The sequence below is a fragment of the Microcebus murinus genome, chromosome 3, assembly GCF_040939455.1.
Source record: "Microcebus murinus isolate Inina chromosome 3, M.murinus_Inina_mat1.0, whole genome shotgun sequence".
Taxonomy (NCBI): Eukaryota; Metazoa; Chordata; class Mammalia; order Primates; family Cheirogaleidae; genus Microcebus; species Microcebus murinus.
This window is the reverse complement of record NC_134106.1, coordinates 37,909,606-37,923,341: the sequence shown is the minus strand read 5'-3', so window position 1 is coordinate 37,923,341 and position 13,736 is coordinate 37,909,606. Positions and strand designations below refer to the sequence as shown.

The 13,736-nt window shown below is 46.0% G+C and overlaps 1 protein-coding gene across 2 annotated transcripts in view; it reads right to left on the bottom strand.

Annotated features, from left to right (window-relative positions):
• Positions 1 to 13,736, bottom strand: part of EPAS1 (endothelial PAS domain protein 1) — an 88,950-nt gene that overhangs the window by 31,858 nt on the left and 43,356 nt on the right. For both annotated transcript variants that reach the window (XM_012755873.2, XM_012755862.3), the window contains exon 2: positions 6,289 to 6,479. In XM_012755873.2, coding sequence (XP_012611327.2) covers positions 6,289 to 6,479 — 191 coding nt within the window. The remainder of the gene's footprint in view (positions 1 to 6,288; positions 6,480 to 13,736) is intronic.

The window sequence follows — 13,736 nt, the reverse complement described above, 5'->3', positions numbered from 1 at the left end:
GGTTTCTGGCCTATTGAGAAGATATTTTTTCTTCAATTTCTTTGATCTCAGTGGTAATGCTGACTTCAAAATCTGGAGGAATCCCAAAACAACCCTATTTGGGTTAACTAGGCCCAGAGGAAATAGTCCTGCTTAAAATTTCCTGTTTTTAACAGTTCCAACACAACCAAACGGGTTTCCACCCATGCCCAGCACACTTGCTTCCAGGAGGTGGCGAAATTGGCTACAGCAGCATGGGGTCAGCAGGCCTCTGGGAGGAAGGGACAAGGGCACTCTAGGGCCATGAAGGGAAACAGAACGTCTTGAAACTGAAGGCACAATGGCTGGAGGACCAGGAAGCCAGCAGGCGGCCCCTAGGGACCCTGGGACAGAGGGCAGGGAAGGCCTTCCCTCTGCAGAACTCTTTGCTCTCGCGGCACCTGCCCATTCTTCTGAGAGCTTCTGCAGGAGCCAGGCCGGGTTGCTTGCATCTTGGGAGCTGAGAGTGAACTAGGTCCAGGAGGCAGGCCATCACCCAGGACACCAGGAGGCTCGTGCCATAAATCTGCTGAAGAGTCCTCTGCTTTTTTTCCTGTGAACATCATGTCTTCCCTGATGTATCATTAATAGCAACTCAGTGTTAGGTATGTGGAAAACTGCACTCATGCCCTACACAGTTATTATGTTTCTACCATGTACATACATGTCTGCCTTATGCTAGGCACAAAGTAATCTGTCCCCAAGTGTCACTTACTGTGTTCTCAGTTCTGTCCTAGGGAGACTCGGGGACTCTGAGAGGTGTAAGACAATCCTTTCCCTCAAGGAACCTACAGACTGGCGGGGAGGACAAAGATAAACCGCTGCAAGGCCACACAACAGTGGAGCAGAAACCCTCAGTGCGGGATAAAGTGAGGAGCCCACAGTAAGTGCTCAGTAAGCCACCAACCGGACCCTTAAATCTCTTTAGGCACTAGGGCTCAGTTACATGCTTCCCAGGAGCCTGCAGGGTCTGACCCCAAAGAAGGAGGACGGCCGTTAAATCCAGAGGCGCTCCGCAGAGACGGCACACGCTCGGCCTGGGGAGCACAAGATTCTTTAATGCTAAAAATAACCGCAGTAAACAGGCTTTGATGACTCCCCACAGCCAGGATATGCGCGGGCTGAGGTTTTGGAGCACTTTTTCCGGAGCACCACTCATTTCCTTCAGGCAGCACTGCCCCTGTGGGGCGGGGCCTCCCAGGCAGCAGGAGCTGTGCATGTGGGCTGAGTGGGCAAGACGGCAGGGCAGAAGCCCCCCGGCGGTCTCGAAGGCCAGGCTGCCCCCATGGAGCTGCTGGTCAGAACGCTGGCTACATTTTAATCCTCCAGGGTTACTTTCTTTCTTTGTTTCCTACTCTGAGAAGTTCCAGATCTGCTTTGACCGTACTTAAAGCCATTCTGATGGGGTCTTCCCAGTTGAGACGTCCTTGGCAGTCACCACTTGGTTATCATCACACAAGCTTTCCTGCTAAGGGCTTTACCTAAACTGATTCGGCAAACTTTGCCTAAACTCTCCCAGGGCCTGGAGCCCAACACCCACCTTCCTGGGTGTGCCAACTGCAAAAGCACTTACTGGATCATTAGCCACAACATTAAACCCCACCACTAGCAGGCTTGGGGTATGCTCACACCTTTGGCAGAAGCCACTAAGTCCTACCTGATCTTGCTGGGCTCCTAGAGAGTCCTGAAAGTCCACTAGTAGAAAGGCATCCCTCTGTTCTTCACATATCTTATTATCCTCTCTAACCCTCTGTGTTACCCTTCAAAAGATGTAGCACAGGGTGGGCTCAGCAAACACCTACTAATTGAATGGACTTTTTAGTTTTAGCTAAGGGAGTGATCTGAACGAGGTCCGTGTCTCTGGAAGAGATCGTACATTAGCTGCTCTCAGCATCAGCATCCTTGCATGAATCAGTGTATTGGCTTCTTTCCAAACAGGATGAAAAAGGCCTTGATTGGAGAGTGGGTGGGAAAGGGGGTGGAGCAGTGAAGATGTGGGGGAGAAAGCCTGGGAAAAGAAGTCTGAAAGTAGGGTGTAAGAGGGCACCAGAAAACATATCTGCCTCCACAATTCTGCGTTCTTTGCCCCACTTCTCCTGCATGGAAAGATTATAGTAAACTTTAAAACTCCCTTGTCCCACATTGGAATGTATTTCCCTCAGCAGTCTAAAGATCAGGAAATCAAATCTCTCCTTAAGGCTAATGCCTTCACTACACAAATGCCATTGAATCGATAATAAGCCTCCCGTTTCTTCTCAGAAACCTCACTTCCTGCTGATCTCCAGCTCCATATAAAATGAATTTGATTTCACCATCATGAGTCTGGAGAAGCCTGAAATCAATTTTACAGTGAAAATCAAATTTCGTGTATTTACTGCTGTCTAACGCCCTCAGAACGCAGACCCCCGTTGGGTCACGGTTCGTGGGGCCCATCCTGAAAGGGGATTTGAGACAATCGAGTGGTATTTCCACTGATGTTCCTGTGAGAGTGTTCTGTCGTCGCCCAGCGTGGAAGCTCATATCATAAAGCTATTGTTTCAGTTTGCTTCCTGTGATACGAATCTCAATTCGGCAGCCCAGACCCACAGCCTGAGTTTCTCAGCGCTGAGGTTTCCTCTCCAACATTCCCACACAGAACAGCCTACTGTGAAAATCAAAGGGAAGCGTGTTACTAAGTAAAGAAGAAATTTTCTAAAGCAAAACTTGGTATTTTTTAGCCTTTTGAACTCGGAGGTATGCAACCAGTTATTTCCTATTATAAAGTGAGCCAAAATTGGTACTCACCTTTGTTAGAAATGCTTAAATAATGAATTTGTGGTTTGTTTTGGCTTGGAAAAGCATGGCAACTCTGCATTTTCATAGAAATTGCTAAAAGGTGGGTAAGAGGACGGCAAAGGCTTACACTGGGTTTCTGTTTACATCATTTCTACAGAAGCCTATATTTACTATAAATCAATATACTTGCTTGTAATAATTTTTATTTCTGAGCTATAATTTTATTTCTAAGTTATAACTTACAAGCTTAATATGTGATAGGTTAGAGGATAAGATCTTTTATACCTATTATCTCAATCCTAAAACAACACTGCAGAGGGAATACCATTATCACCTTTGTGGAGATGAGGAAACTAAAGCTCAAAGAGAAAAAAGAAATTTGTACAAGGTTGCAGAGAAAGAAGGCAGCCAACTGAGATTCCAATGCAGGTCTATCTGCCCACAAATCCTATACTCCCCTTCATTATTCTACTTGTGTGGGAAAAGTAAAATATGATTAAAAAAGAAAAAGATGCTGCCTTACAATTTCTGATAACAATTCAACAGTTGGTCTAGAGCAGGGGTTCCCAACCTATGGTGAGTTGTATAATTATTTCATTATGTATTACAACATAATAATAATAATAGAAATAAAGAGCACAATAAATGTGCTTGAGTCATCCTGAAATCATCCCCCCTCTCTGGTCCATGGAAAAATTGTCTTCCATGAAAACGGTCCCTGGTGCCAAAAAGGTTGGGGACCACTGGTCTAGAGAATGTGTGGCAGGACCCTGGGAGAGAAGTCAGAGAAAAGGAGATGTTCTGAAGCCATCTCTTCCTCCCCTGGCTGTGCATGTTTTATGAGAACTTCTCCTTCAAGGACACCAGAACCAGATGGCCAGAAGTGGAAACTTTTTATCCTTTTCCATCATTTCTTTCCTTGCGACAGAGAAGACCACAGCTGACATGCTGAGGGCTGTGGTCTATCTGGGGTGAAGCCAGAGGGCAGGCAGTCTGTGTCCACGACTTTCAACAGCTCCTGAGTTGGGACACGTGATGTCCTGCCATGACCACTCTGGTCTTATCTCTGTGAGTGTGTCTAGCACACGAGGGTTCACACCAGCACACAAGGGTTTACACCAGCACATATGCAGGCAGATGTGCTCAGAGGGCCCGGCCCCCAAATGTGGCTGTCTCCAGGCCAACCTCTGAACCACTGAGGACAGCAGGCTCATGTATGGGCAAGCATGGAAAGCAAGGCCCTGCACCATGCAAAAGGATAGGAACAATGCTCTCAACATGTGAGGACCTCCTCCTCACCCCACAGCTTGCCGCCGGCCCTCAGGTGCCTCCATTTGACTTTGGTTCCCTGCTTTTCTCCCCTACCCTCAACCCCCATGCCTTCTACACATCTGTGCCTGACCAGGTTTGCAGAATGCTCCCATCACCCCATGTCTGTCTTTCCAATGGACCAAGATCCAAAGGGACCTGAATTCCACATGCAGGTTCACCATGTGCTAAATGTGTGACTTTGAGCAACCTTAATTTTTTTGTGCCTCACTTATCTGTGAAATAAGGAGAAACACTCTGCAAGTCCAAATTCAGTCAGATGGGTGTCTTAGGATTAATATACAGGTTGAGCATGCCAAATCTGAAAATCTAAAATCTAAAACACTCCAAAATCATACATGATACTCAAAGGAAATATTCATTGGCGCACTTAGAATTTTGGATTCTCAGATTAGGGATGCTCAAACAGTAAGTATAATGCAAAAATACTCTAAAGTCTGAAAAACTCCAAAATCTGAAACATTTCTGGTTCCACACATTTCAGATAAGGGATACTCAACCTGTATTACTCCTTCTGGAGCTTTCTGTTGGTGGAGGAGTGGGGGTGGTGATGAAGGAAGCAATAGTTAACCCAAAGGAATTAATATCTAAGAGTAGAATTCCAAGTACCATGGCAGAGAAGTAGAGAAGACAGTGCTGGGTGCAGGGAAGGGGTCTCCATCTAATCATCAAATCCTCCACTGTCTACTCTGTATATATGTAAAGATAATTCCAACATTACCAGACATTGCCCTCAGCTGTCCAGGAGTACAAGCCTCTTTAGAAGGAGGAGGTACACAAGTGCCCTGCGATGAAGTCTCTAAGCCTTTCTTACATCCATCCGGCAATCCAAGCCTAGCCAGCGCTTCAGCACAGGGTTCTCTTTCTGCAGCATCCATGACTATCAATCAGCCACTGCCCTGCACTGTTTCTTTGGAAGTATTCAGAGAGCATGTCTTTGCCCTTGGTTCCCCCCATCCTGCCTGCACAATGGGCCTCGTTAGGCTCACGGTACAGGCTTAGTCTTCTAACCCTTGGGCCCACTGAGCCGTCCTATTTTCTGAAAGTCTTTCCTCCATATCCTTCCTGTGCCGCAGGGCCCAGAATAGCACATGCTGGTCTGGCCTCCCCGCCTCACGCTGGATTCCCTCTGCTCAGGGTTTCTTTCCCAGAATAGCCACTTCATAACAGGATGGCAGAATCAACCCGTCTCCAAGGCACCAGCTCACTCAGGAAAACCAACCACAAAAGAGCCTTCCCTCCCTGACGGTCTCCCTCGCATTCACCCCCTCAGACACTGCCCACCTGTAGCACCAGACCAGCGTGGGGGGGGCCTCGTGTTGCCCAGTTTCCTTACAGAACTGACTCACTAGATGACACTTTCACATGGGCTCTGAAGCTGGAAGACTCCTCAGGACACCTCTCTCTGGTCAGGACTAACAGGAAATGGCTTTTTGAAGTATGTAACTCTCTGAGAAAAAAAATGTTTTGTGAGCTCCTGAGCCGCAGAGATAGCAGGGAGGGTGAGAATTAGTTGGTTCCTGGAGAGGGTGATGCTTCAGGCTGTCATTCGTCAAGGATGGCCCAGGGTGACTGAGTGCAGCAGGGCCAGGTGCTTTACAGACACATCTCGGTCAGTTCTCACAGGCACCCTGAGCAATAAGCATCTTTAACCCCACTTTACAGATAAGGAAACCAACATTCAAAGAGACCAAATGATTTGCCTGGCATATAGCTGGCTAGTAAGAGGGAAAAGATCGTTTGGGCACACCTCCTCGCCACTCTCAAGAAGGCAGTTGGAAAATAAGGATTAAAATGCTTCCTATGGATTCAATCTAGGGTGCAATACAGGTCTTATGGCCAGAGGGCCACAAATTGGGAAGTCAACAAAAGCTATTCTTGTTCTCACAGCCCCTGCGTTCTCCCAGCCTCCAGGTGCCCATGCTCTTTCTTAGTCCCGCCTGCCCCGGCCCTTTGTCCTTGGCTGGATTCATTGCAAAGGTCATTGCTGAGAGGAGATGTTTTGCATGGAGTAAAGCACTACTGAGGGCATTTCTGAAAGTTCTGCAGAATGAACATTCCTGGGAAGGAAAACTTTCCAACTCTTGCACAATAGGAGCCCCCTGTGTGTTGGGACATGCTGGTAAGGCTGCCCTCTGCCCAGCCTGGGGGACCTGCCAGCCTCACCTGAGGACAGGAGCTTTTGTGTTCGCAGGAAGCTGATAGCCAGCCGCATGATGGAGGCCTTGTCCAGATGGGAGCTCACGCTGTGAGGCAGAGGCAACTCGTGGGCCAGCTCGTAGAACACTTCCGTCTCCTTGCTCCGCCGGCACCTCGCAGCATCTCGGGACTTCTCCTTCCTCCTCTCCGAGCTACTCCTAAATTGAGAGAGAGGGGGTTAAGCCCTAAAAGATCATTGTCATCCTATTACATACCTGGCCAAGACATCCCCCTGGCCCCCCAACCTCAGTGCAGTCAGACTCTTCCACTGCACTGATCTGGGCCTACACCAGTCGTCTGAGCCACATGCAAGCCACATGAAACCTGTTTTATATCGTTTGTTCTGCCTCTGTGTGTACTGGTGTCCTCTCAACCACCTTCCTCCTCTTGCATTCCCCATGGTGTCCAGAACAGGTCTTCGCGTGGGTGGGGGTTGGGCAAAGACTTGCTGATTAAATTACTTAACTAGCAATGCCTTGGACCTGACCTGGTCCTGGGTTATCTGGGGACAGGGGTTGAGTATCCAGGGATGGAAGGAGAAGGGTGAGGAAGCTATCACCAGGGGCCCCGGTGGCTCTGTCAAAGGCTCTGGAGAACAAGATAAAAAACTATTCTCTTCTTCTGGATAAGACACATTGAGAAAAAAATGAAGCCTAGTACTGGACCTTAGATCTCATTTCATATCAGAGAGTGATTTCCACAGTAAAAATTCAAAATGCAGTTATAGCCCAAGAACACTGAGTCAGACATTCATCAGTCTGGAGTACCAAAGTGCATACCTGTCAAGGGTTAAAAGGGAGTGGCACAAATATGTTTTCTCCCTAAGCCCTGCCAGGACAGGCTGCCAGCCTGTCTCATGCTCATTGTCCTTTTTGTTGCAGGATGGAAAGAAAGGTGACCCACACTAAAGCATCCCTTTTTCAGGAAGTCCTCAAGAAATCCTGGATCTTCTTATAAAGCCCAGGTCCCATTCTAACACAGGAAAGTTTAAAAGGCAGAATGTCTGGGTTGGAATTCTAACTTTTCTGCTTGCTAGCTCTGTAAGCAAATTATTTAAAATCCTTAGCTTCAGTTTCCTAATTTGAAAAATGATAATAATGGTATTACACTTCAGAGTTATAGTGAAGACCAAATGTAGGAATTTACATAAAATCTTTGGCACCAGGCCTATCCCAACTATAAGCAATCAGTGTTAGTTAATACTAATTTAAAAATCTGTCCATGAAAAGATGATTATGAGAAGAAGTTACAAAATAGTACAGGACAATTCTATTTTCTAGAAATTTATGTATTATACATACTACTTCCTATAAACTATATAGGAAAAAGCCTAGAATAAAATAATAACATAATTATAGGTATCACATAGTACTTACAATAGTCCAGGTACTATTTTAAACAATACGTTAGCATCTTTAACTCACACAACTACCTTTGGAAGCAAGTATTATTATTATTTCTAATTTACAGAGGTGGAAGCTGGCCCCTAGAGGCTGGGTAATCTACCAATGGCCTCTAGCAGGTAAATGCCCACTGCCCAGGCTTTGCACTGGGCAGGTGGGCTCCAGAATCCAGGTACTTAACCACCAGTGACCGCTCTGTCTCTCTCTACTCAAAACTGTTAGTAGTCAAAGGGAACTGAAGTGGGAGGGGAGGGATGTATTTTTGTTTTGTTTTTTGCTTTGTTTTGTAGTGCTTATCAGTATTTTCTTATGTTTCCAAAAATAACCTATAATGCTTGTTTAATAAAGAAACAAGCTTGGTTTTTATTTTTTTTTAAAAGTGTCCAATGCAGTTGATGGCTCTCAAGGCCTCAGTCCAGCCAGCTCCAGCAGGCTCACTCTGTTCTGCCTTCCAAGATTTCCAAAGCCAGGGGCTGCTTCTCCTTTTGTTTGGCTTTGCAGCCTGTTATCTGGACAGAAGAATCAGTATTTTGGGATTTATGGAATGTTGGCATGCCTCTCAAACCCCTCAAGATTTGGGGCAGAAGCACTGTTTTGACTTTACGACATGCTTCACTTAAACAGAATGTCCCGCTCCATAGATGGGTGAAGTGTCATGTACTCAGACTGCAGGAAGAATTGACCAATAGCTGTTGATGGCCGGGGAGAACCTTCAGAAAAATTGTGAAATGAGCGAAACTGTTTTTCTTGTCCCATGTCCCTTTTCTGTTTCCTTTATCTAACTCCTGTTTCCTTCTCTCCCTGACTTCCAACTCTCAAGATTACCTACCCCTGCACCCCACCCTTTCCCATCCTCAGAACTTGCCCCAACTAAACCTTTAGTGGCAGTTTGTGTATTAGTCCCTCCTGTTCTCATTTTAACCCTGACCTTCGATTGTGGAGAAAAAGGTTTGGATTGCGGATTAAAGGTTTGCAGGCATTCTGGCATAGGAGAGGAAAGTGGGAAGGGGACGGGACACTGAAACTACACACACTACGCCGTGGGTCAGGAGGGCCGGGTAAAAGGTGCTGAATTCCATTCTCCAGCATTAATCCCACTCTCCAACAAAAGAATCATCAACACATAACCCAGTCATTGGGGGCACCTAGAGAAGCCATCCTGGAGTGGAAGAGATCCCAGCACAGGCTGTGGCACTCGCACCAACATCTACATGCACGAGCTTCCCTTTGCCATTGCTCCTTCTTATGAGTAGAAGACCTGACAAGGAAGAGAGGAAGAGCCAGGTAGGGGAAAGGCAATCAGAGTCAGTGCTCTCTCTGAGAATGGCATTTGACATTGGAGTCCTGCTATGTTCTTCCAACCATGCAAACATTTATTGACACCAACTTTTGTACCTCCTGCTGCACCAAGGACTTTACATATATTATTTCATTACAATCTTACTAACAGCGCACTATTGTAGGTATGGTTTGCACAATTTACAGATGTGGAAACCGAAGCTCAGATATAATGTCATTTGCCTAAGGTCACAAAGCCAATGCCCATAGAAGCCCTTGGAAGGTCGATAGCCAGTGAGCAGACATACTAAGAAGCGCTGAAACACACCGAGGCTCCCTAATTCCATCCTTGCAACCAAGGTGAGCATGATAGGCATTATCATCCGCCCCCTTTCACAGATCTGGAAACTGAGACCAGACCAGGCTAAGTTACATGCTTAGGGCAATCCAGCTAATCAGTGGCAGAGCTAGGGCTAGAACCCTCCCTCTTCCTGAGCCAATACTCTTTTCACTGCTTAACTGTAGGAGATAGTGGCTTTAGCAAGAAATAAAGGAGCAGCAACATCTTAACTTTTTGGAAAAAAAAAAAGATTGAGAATCTTAGGCAGTTTTTTGGTCTAAAAGCCAGGGAGGTTAGAATTTCAGCTGAACCTAGAAGGGCAAATCACAAAGTCCTTACAATGTTTTAGGGGTTCAGAAAGCACTTTTTGTTTTACATGTGTTATCTCATTTGATTCTTGAAACAACCCTGAGAGATAGGAACTATCATTCCCATTTAATAGATGAGGATGTGTAGATTTAGAGAGATTAAATAGTTTGCTACAAAACATTGTCTCAGACCTAGTTCTTCTGGGTCCAAGATCAAAAGTTTTTCCATTGGCAACAAGGAAACTATTATTTATTGTACAATTGTGATATGCCCAGTGCTGTGTTAGATAATTTCCCACAAATTGGATGTTCAAACACACTCTGGGGAGAAGAGGAGGGCTGAAATGAGAAAAAGATATAGTGACAAAAATTCTGTGGGGGAAGACTCTATCCTTGAGTACCCATTCACTTTAGGAAAAGATCTGGAACCTCAGGAGCAGGATTAAGAACCAGTGTACGAGTTCCAATGGGGTGTTGGGGGCCTCAGCAGATGCAGGCCCCTTGCTGTAGGGCTTAGTGTGCGGTGGGGTGTTATCAGATGCAACCCCACAGTGCTCTGTAAAAGCAGCAAGTCTGATCCTGCTGCAGTATCTATCCACACTGCAGGTGGAGGGAGAACAAGCACTTTCTGTTTTCTTTTTCTTTTTTGACATTTTAATATGCAGAAACATACTCACTCTGTCCAAGTTGGAAACTCACATTCTGAGACATTTGATCCCAACTAAAGGAAGCAGCCACGTAGGAACCCAGCAGCCAGTCAAAAGATAAAACAAAACTGACTGTGCAGAAAAAAACGACACCAGGTATGTGCTATAGCTTGACCAGGAAAAACCTCTTTGACCAGAGCTTCATTATCGTAAAAACATCTTCTTAACTTTTGGGTCATTGCTCCAAGCGTGGCTTAGGGATCCCTACTTAAGTCATTAATCTAAAGATGATCTGCTTTTGGTCAAGATGATCCTGGCTTCTGACTTCGACATGAACACAGCCTCAAGTGGGGCCCTAAGATGTCACCAGCTGCACCAAGGGGATGGTTGCTTAATTAGCTAGATTCCTGACATTTAGAGTGATTAGGACTCACGTGCCTAATGCCTGGGGCCATCTAGGTACTGAAACAATATGCCTATTACACTATACGGTTAAATGGCTTAGCAGCAGAATGGATTTCAGCAAGTCACTGAAGCTAATTAAGCCAGCTTGGGTCAGTCTATTGGTTGGTGGTGAAATTCTGTGCTGGTGCCAATTCACAGGAGGCTGTGAATGGAGGAGATGAAGGTCAAATGCAATTGGGAGGGATCTAGTGACCCTTCAATAGGGCGGTGTGGCTGCTGCACAGTGGCTGCCCGATGGGAGAAACACGCCCAGCTTCAGGTCCCAGAGGCCAGGAGGACCCACTGGCCCCCACCTTAGCAGCTGATTGCTTCATAGATTAAATTAGAACAGAACCAAAGCCGGTGGTTCTCAGTCTTGGCTGCTCACTAGAATCACCAGAGGACCCTTAAAAATCTGATACCTGGGTCCTATCCCTGGAGATTTGTGATTTAATAGGTCTGAGGTGCAGGCTGGGCATTGGTGTTTAAAAGCTCCCCACGTACAGCCAGGGCTGAGGACCACTATTCAAAGCAGTCTGTTTCAAAAGGGCTTTTTTGGGGGGTGAAGGGGGTGAAATTTGGAGTTAAATGTTTTTTTGAGATTCAAACAGCTGTGTCACCTTAAAGAGTAGGAGGAAAAGGATACTGGGGGCTAGGTGTATTTCAGAAACAATCTCGTTTGATCCTCCCTTAAATTACGCAGCGTTTTTGCTCTCATTGTGCAGAGCAGTGGTTCTCAACTTTGGTTTGCATCAGAATCACCTGGAAGACTTATTAACACAGAGATTCCTGGGCCTGTGATCACATATCTGCAGAAGACTGAAAACCCAGTTCACTTCTAAAACCTAACTACGATCTTTCTCCCTCTATTGCACGCTGCACCCACAGTCAGTGTCCCAGCAAATTTGGAGTCACTATTATAAGCCAAGCAGTTATTTATCTAGGAGCTGGTGTATCTGTATACCAGATGCTGTGGCTGATAGAAAGAGGGAGGTGACAATAATGAGACAGAGATTTGAAACAGAGGACACAAAAAAGGCAGCTACTCCCTAAAACCACCATCTTGGGAGAAGCTTATAACTTAGTCCCAGTAGGTGGCCATGGCTCTAAGAATCTAGAGAAGTAGTTAGAGTTAATTTCAGAGCCACGTAAGAAAATCAGGCATGACTCTTTGTAGGACACACTTCACTTGAAACTCCAAACAATATCATCCAGCCTACCCACCCCTTTAGTCTCCAGACTTGGCTGTGGATAGATCACGGTTGTTTGAAAGAATACAATGTGCCCTCCAGAGATAAGGCTTATGCCACAATTGAAGGTATTCAAAAGAATGGTCCTGGCTCTGAGAGCAATTCCAAAGGAGTGGCAAAAATGTTTTAGATGAAGGCAATGTTCCAGTGGCCAACTTTCTGGGTACATTCTGATGTTCAAAGCCTGTAGTGATTAGTAGGGGAATCTATTACACAGAGGAGGGAAAGGCGTCAATGTTAGCCAGTCAAAATAGAAGATGTTAAGTTAGCAAATTCAGGAGGAACTAAGCAGATCAGACAGACCTTGACAAGGGTAAAATGGCATCAATACACTTTAACATACACATATACGTCTTGTGAGGGCATGGACTCTGTCCTGAAGGACACCACAGCCCAGCTGGGAGGTTAATAATCCAGGCTAGTATATCAAAAGTCCTACAAGAGGCGACAAAGAAGACATGAGGGCTGGAGTGGCTAAAACAGGAATGGATGCTTTCACTCACCCTTTCCCTGAAGGAGGAATCCTGGAAAGTCTCCCATATCTCAACCTCCCCTCACCCCTCCTCTGGGGCTGAGCCGCAGTGCAGCTCCCTGACCTGCTCGGATGGTCTGTGTCCCTGGAGCGTAGGGCCTGGACTGCATTCAGAGTTGACAGTAATGTCTGGGGCCCACCCAACATGGCCCTCTAATGGTCAATTCTGCTTGGGGCTGGCTGGAAATGCTTATCTGCTGGTCTTCTCTGCCCTAGGCAGTCTCAGAGAAGGGAGCAGCAGATTCAATTACCAAGTAGCCCATCTGGGGCTCCAGATAACGCAGCTTCTTGCATAACCTCAGGACATGTGGTGTCCCCAGCCCAGCTGGGAAAGCTGTGCATGAACCGCACAGGGAAGCTGTGATGAACTGTCCCTGTGCTGTGGCTGATAGAAAGAGGGAAGTGAAAATAATGAGACAGAGATTTGAAATAGAGGACACAAAAAAGGTAGCCATTCCCTAAAACTACCATCTTGGGAGAAGCCTATAACTTATCCCCAGCAGGTGGGCACAGCTCTCAGTATCACCAAGCCTAAGCCTTAGCGGATGTTATGGTCTGAATGTTTGGATCCCCCCAAAGTCATATGTTGAAATCTTCCCTCCCAATGTGATAGTATTTGAAGACAGGGCCTTTGGGGGTGATTAAGTCATGAGGGTGGAGCCCTCGTGCATGGCATTAGTGCCCTTTTAAAAGGGGCCCAAGTAAGACCCTTTGCCCCTTCCACATGTGGAGACACAGTGAGAAAGCACCATCTGTGAGCCAGAAAGTGGGCCCTCGCTAGACGCTGACTCTTCTGGCACCTTGACCTTGGACTTCCCAGGCTCCAGAACTATGAGAAAGAAATCTCTGTCATTTCTAAGCCACTTGGTTTATGGTATTTGCTGTAGCAGACCAAATAAAGACAGCGGGGCACTCTTAATTCTACACATTAGTGAATAATACCACTTTACATCTGTATCACACACTATAGCTTATAAAGCCCATTATAAGTGAATCTGTAAATCTGTTAAGTGAATCTGTAAATCTGTTAAATAAATCTGTAAATTTTACACAGTAGGATAGAAACAGCAGCTACCATTATTCCCATTTTAGAGATGAGAAAATTGAGGCTTAGAAAAATAATGAGAATAGGTGAAATTGAAAATCCCCCGAGTTCTTTCTCAAGGCCCCATGGACAGACAGCAGGCTGCCAAGTGGCACTAAACATTACAAA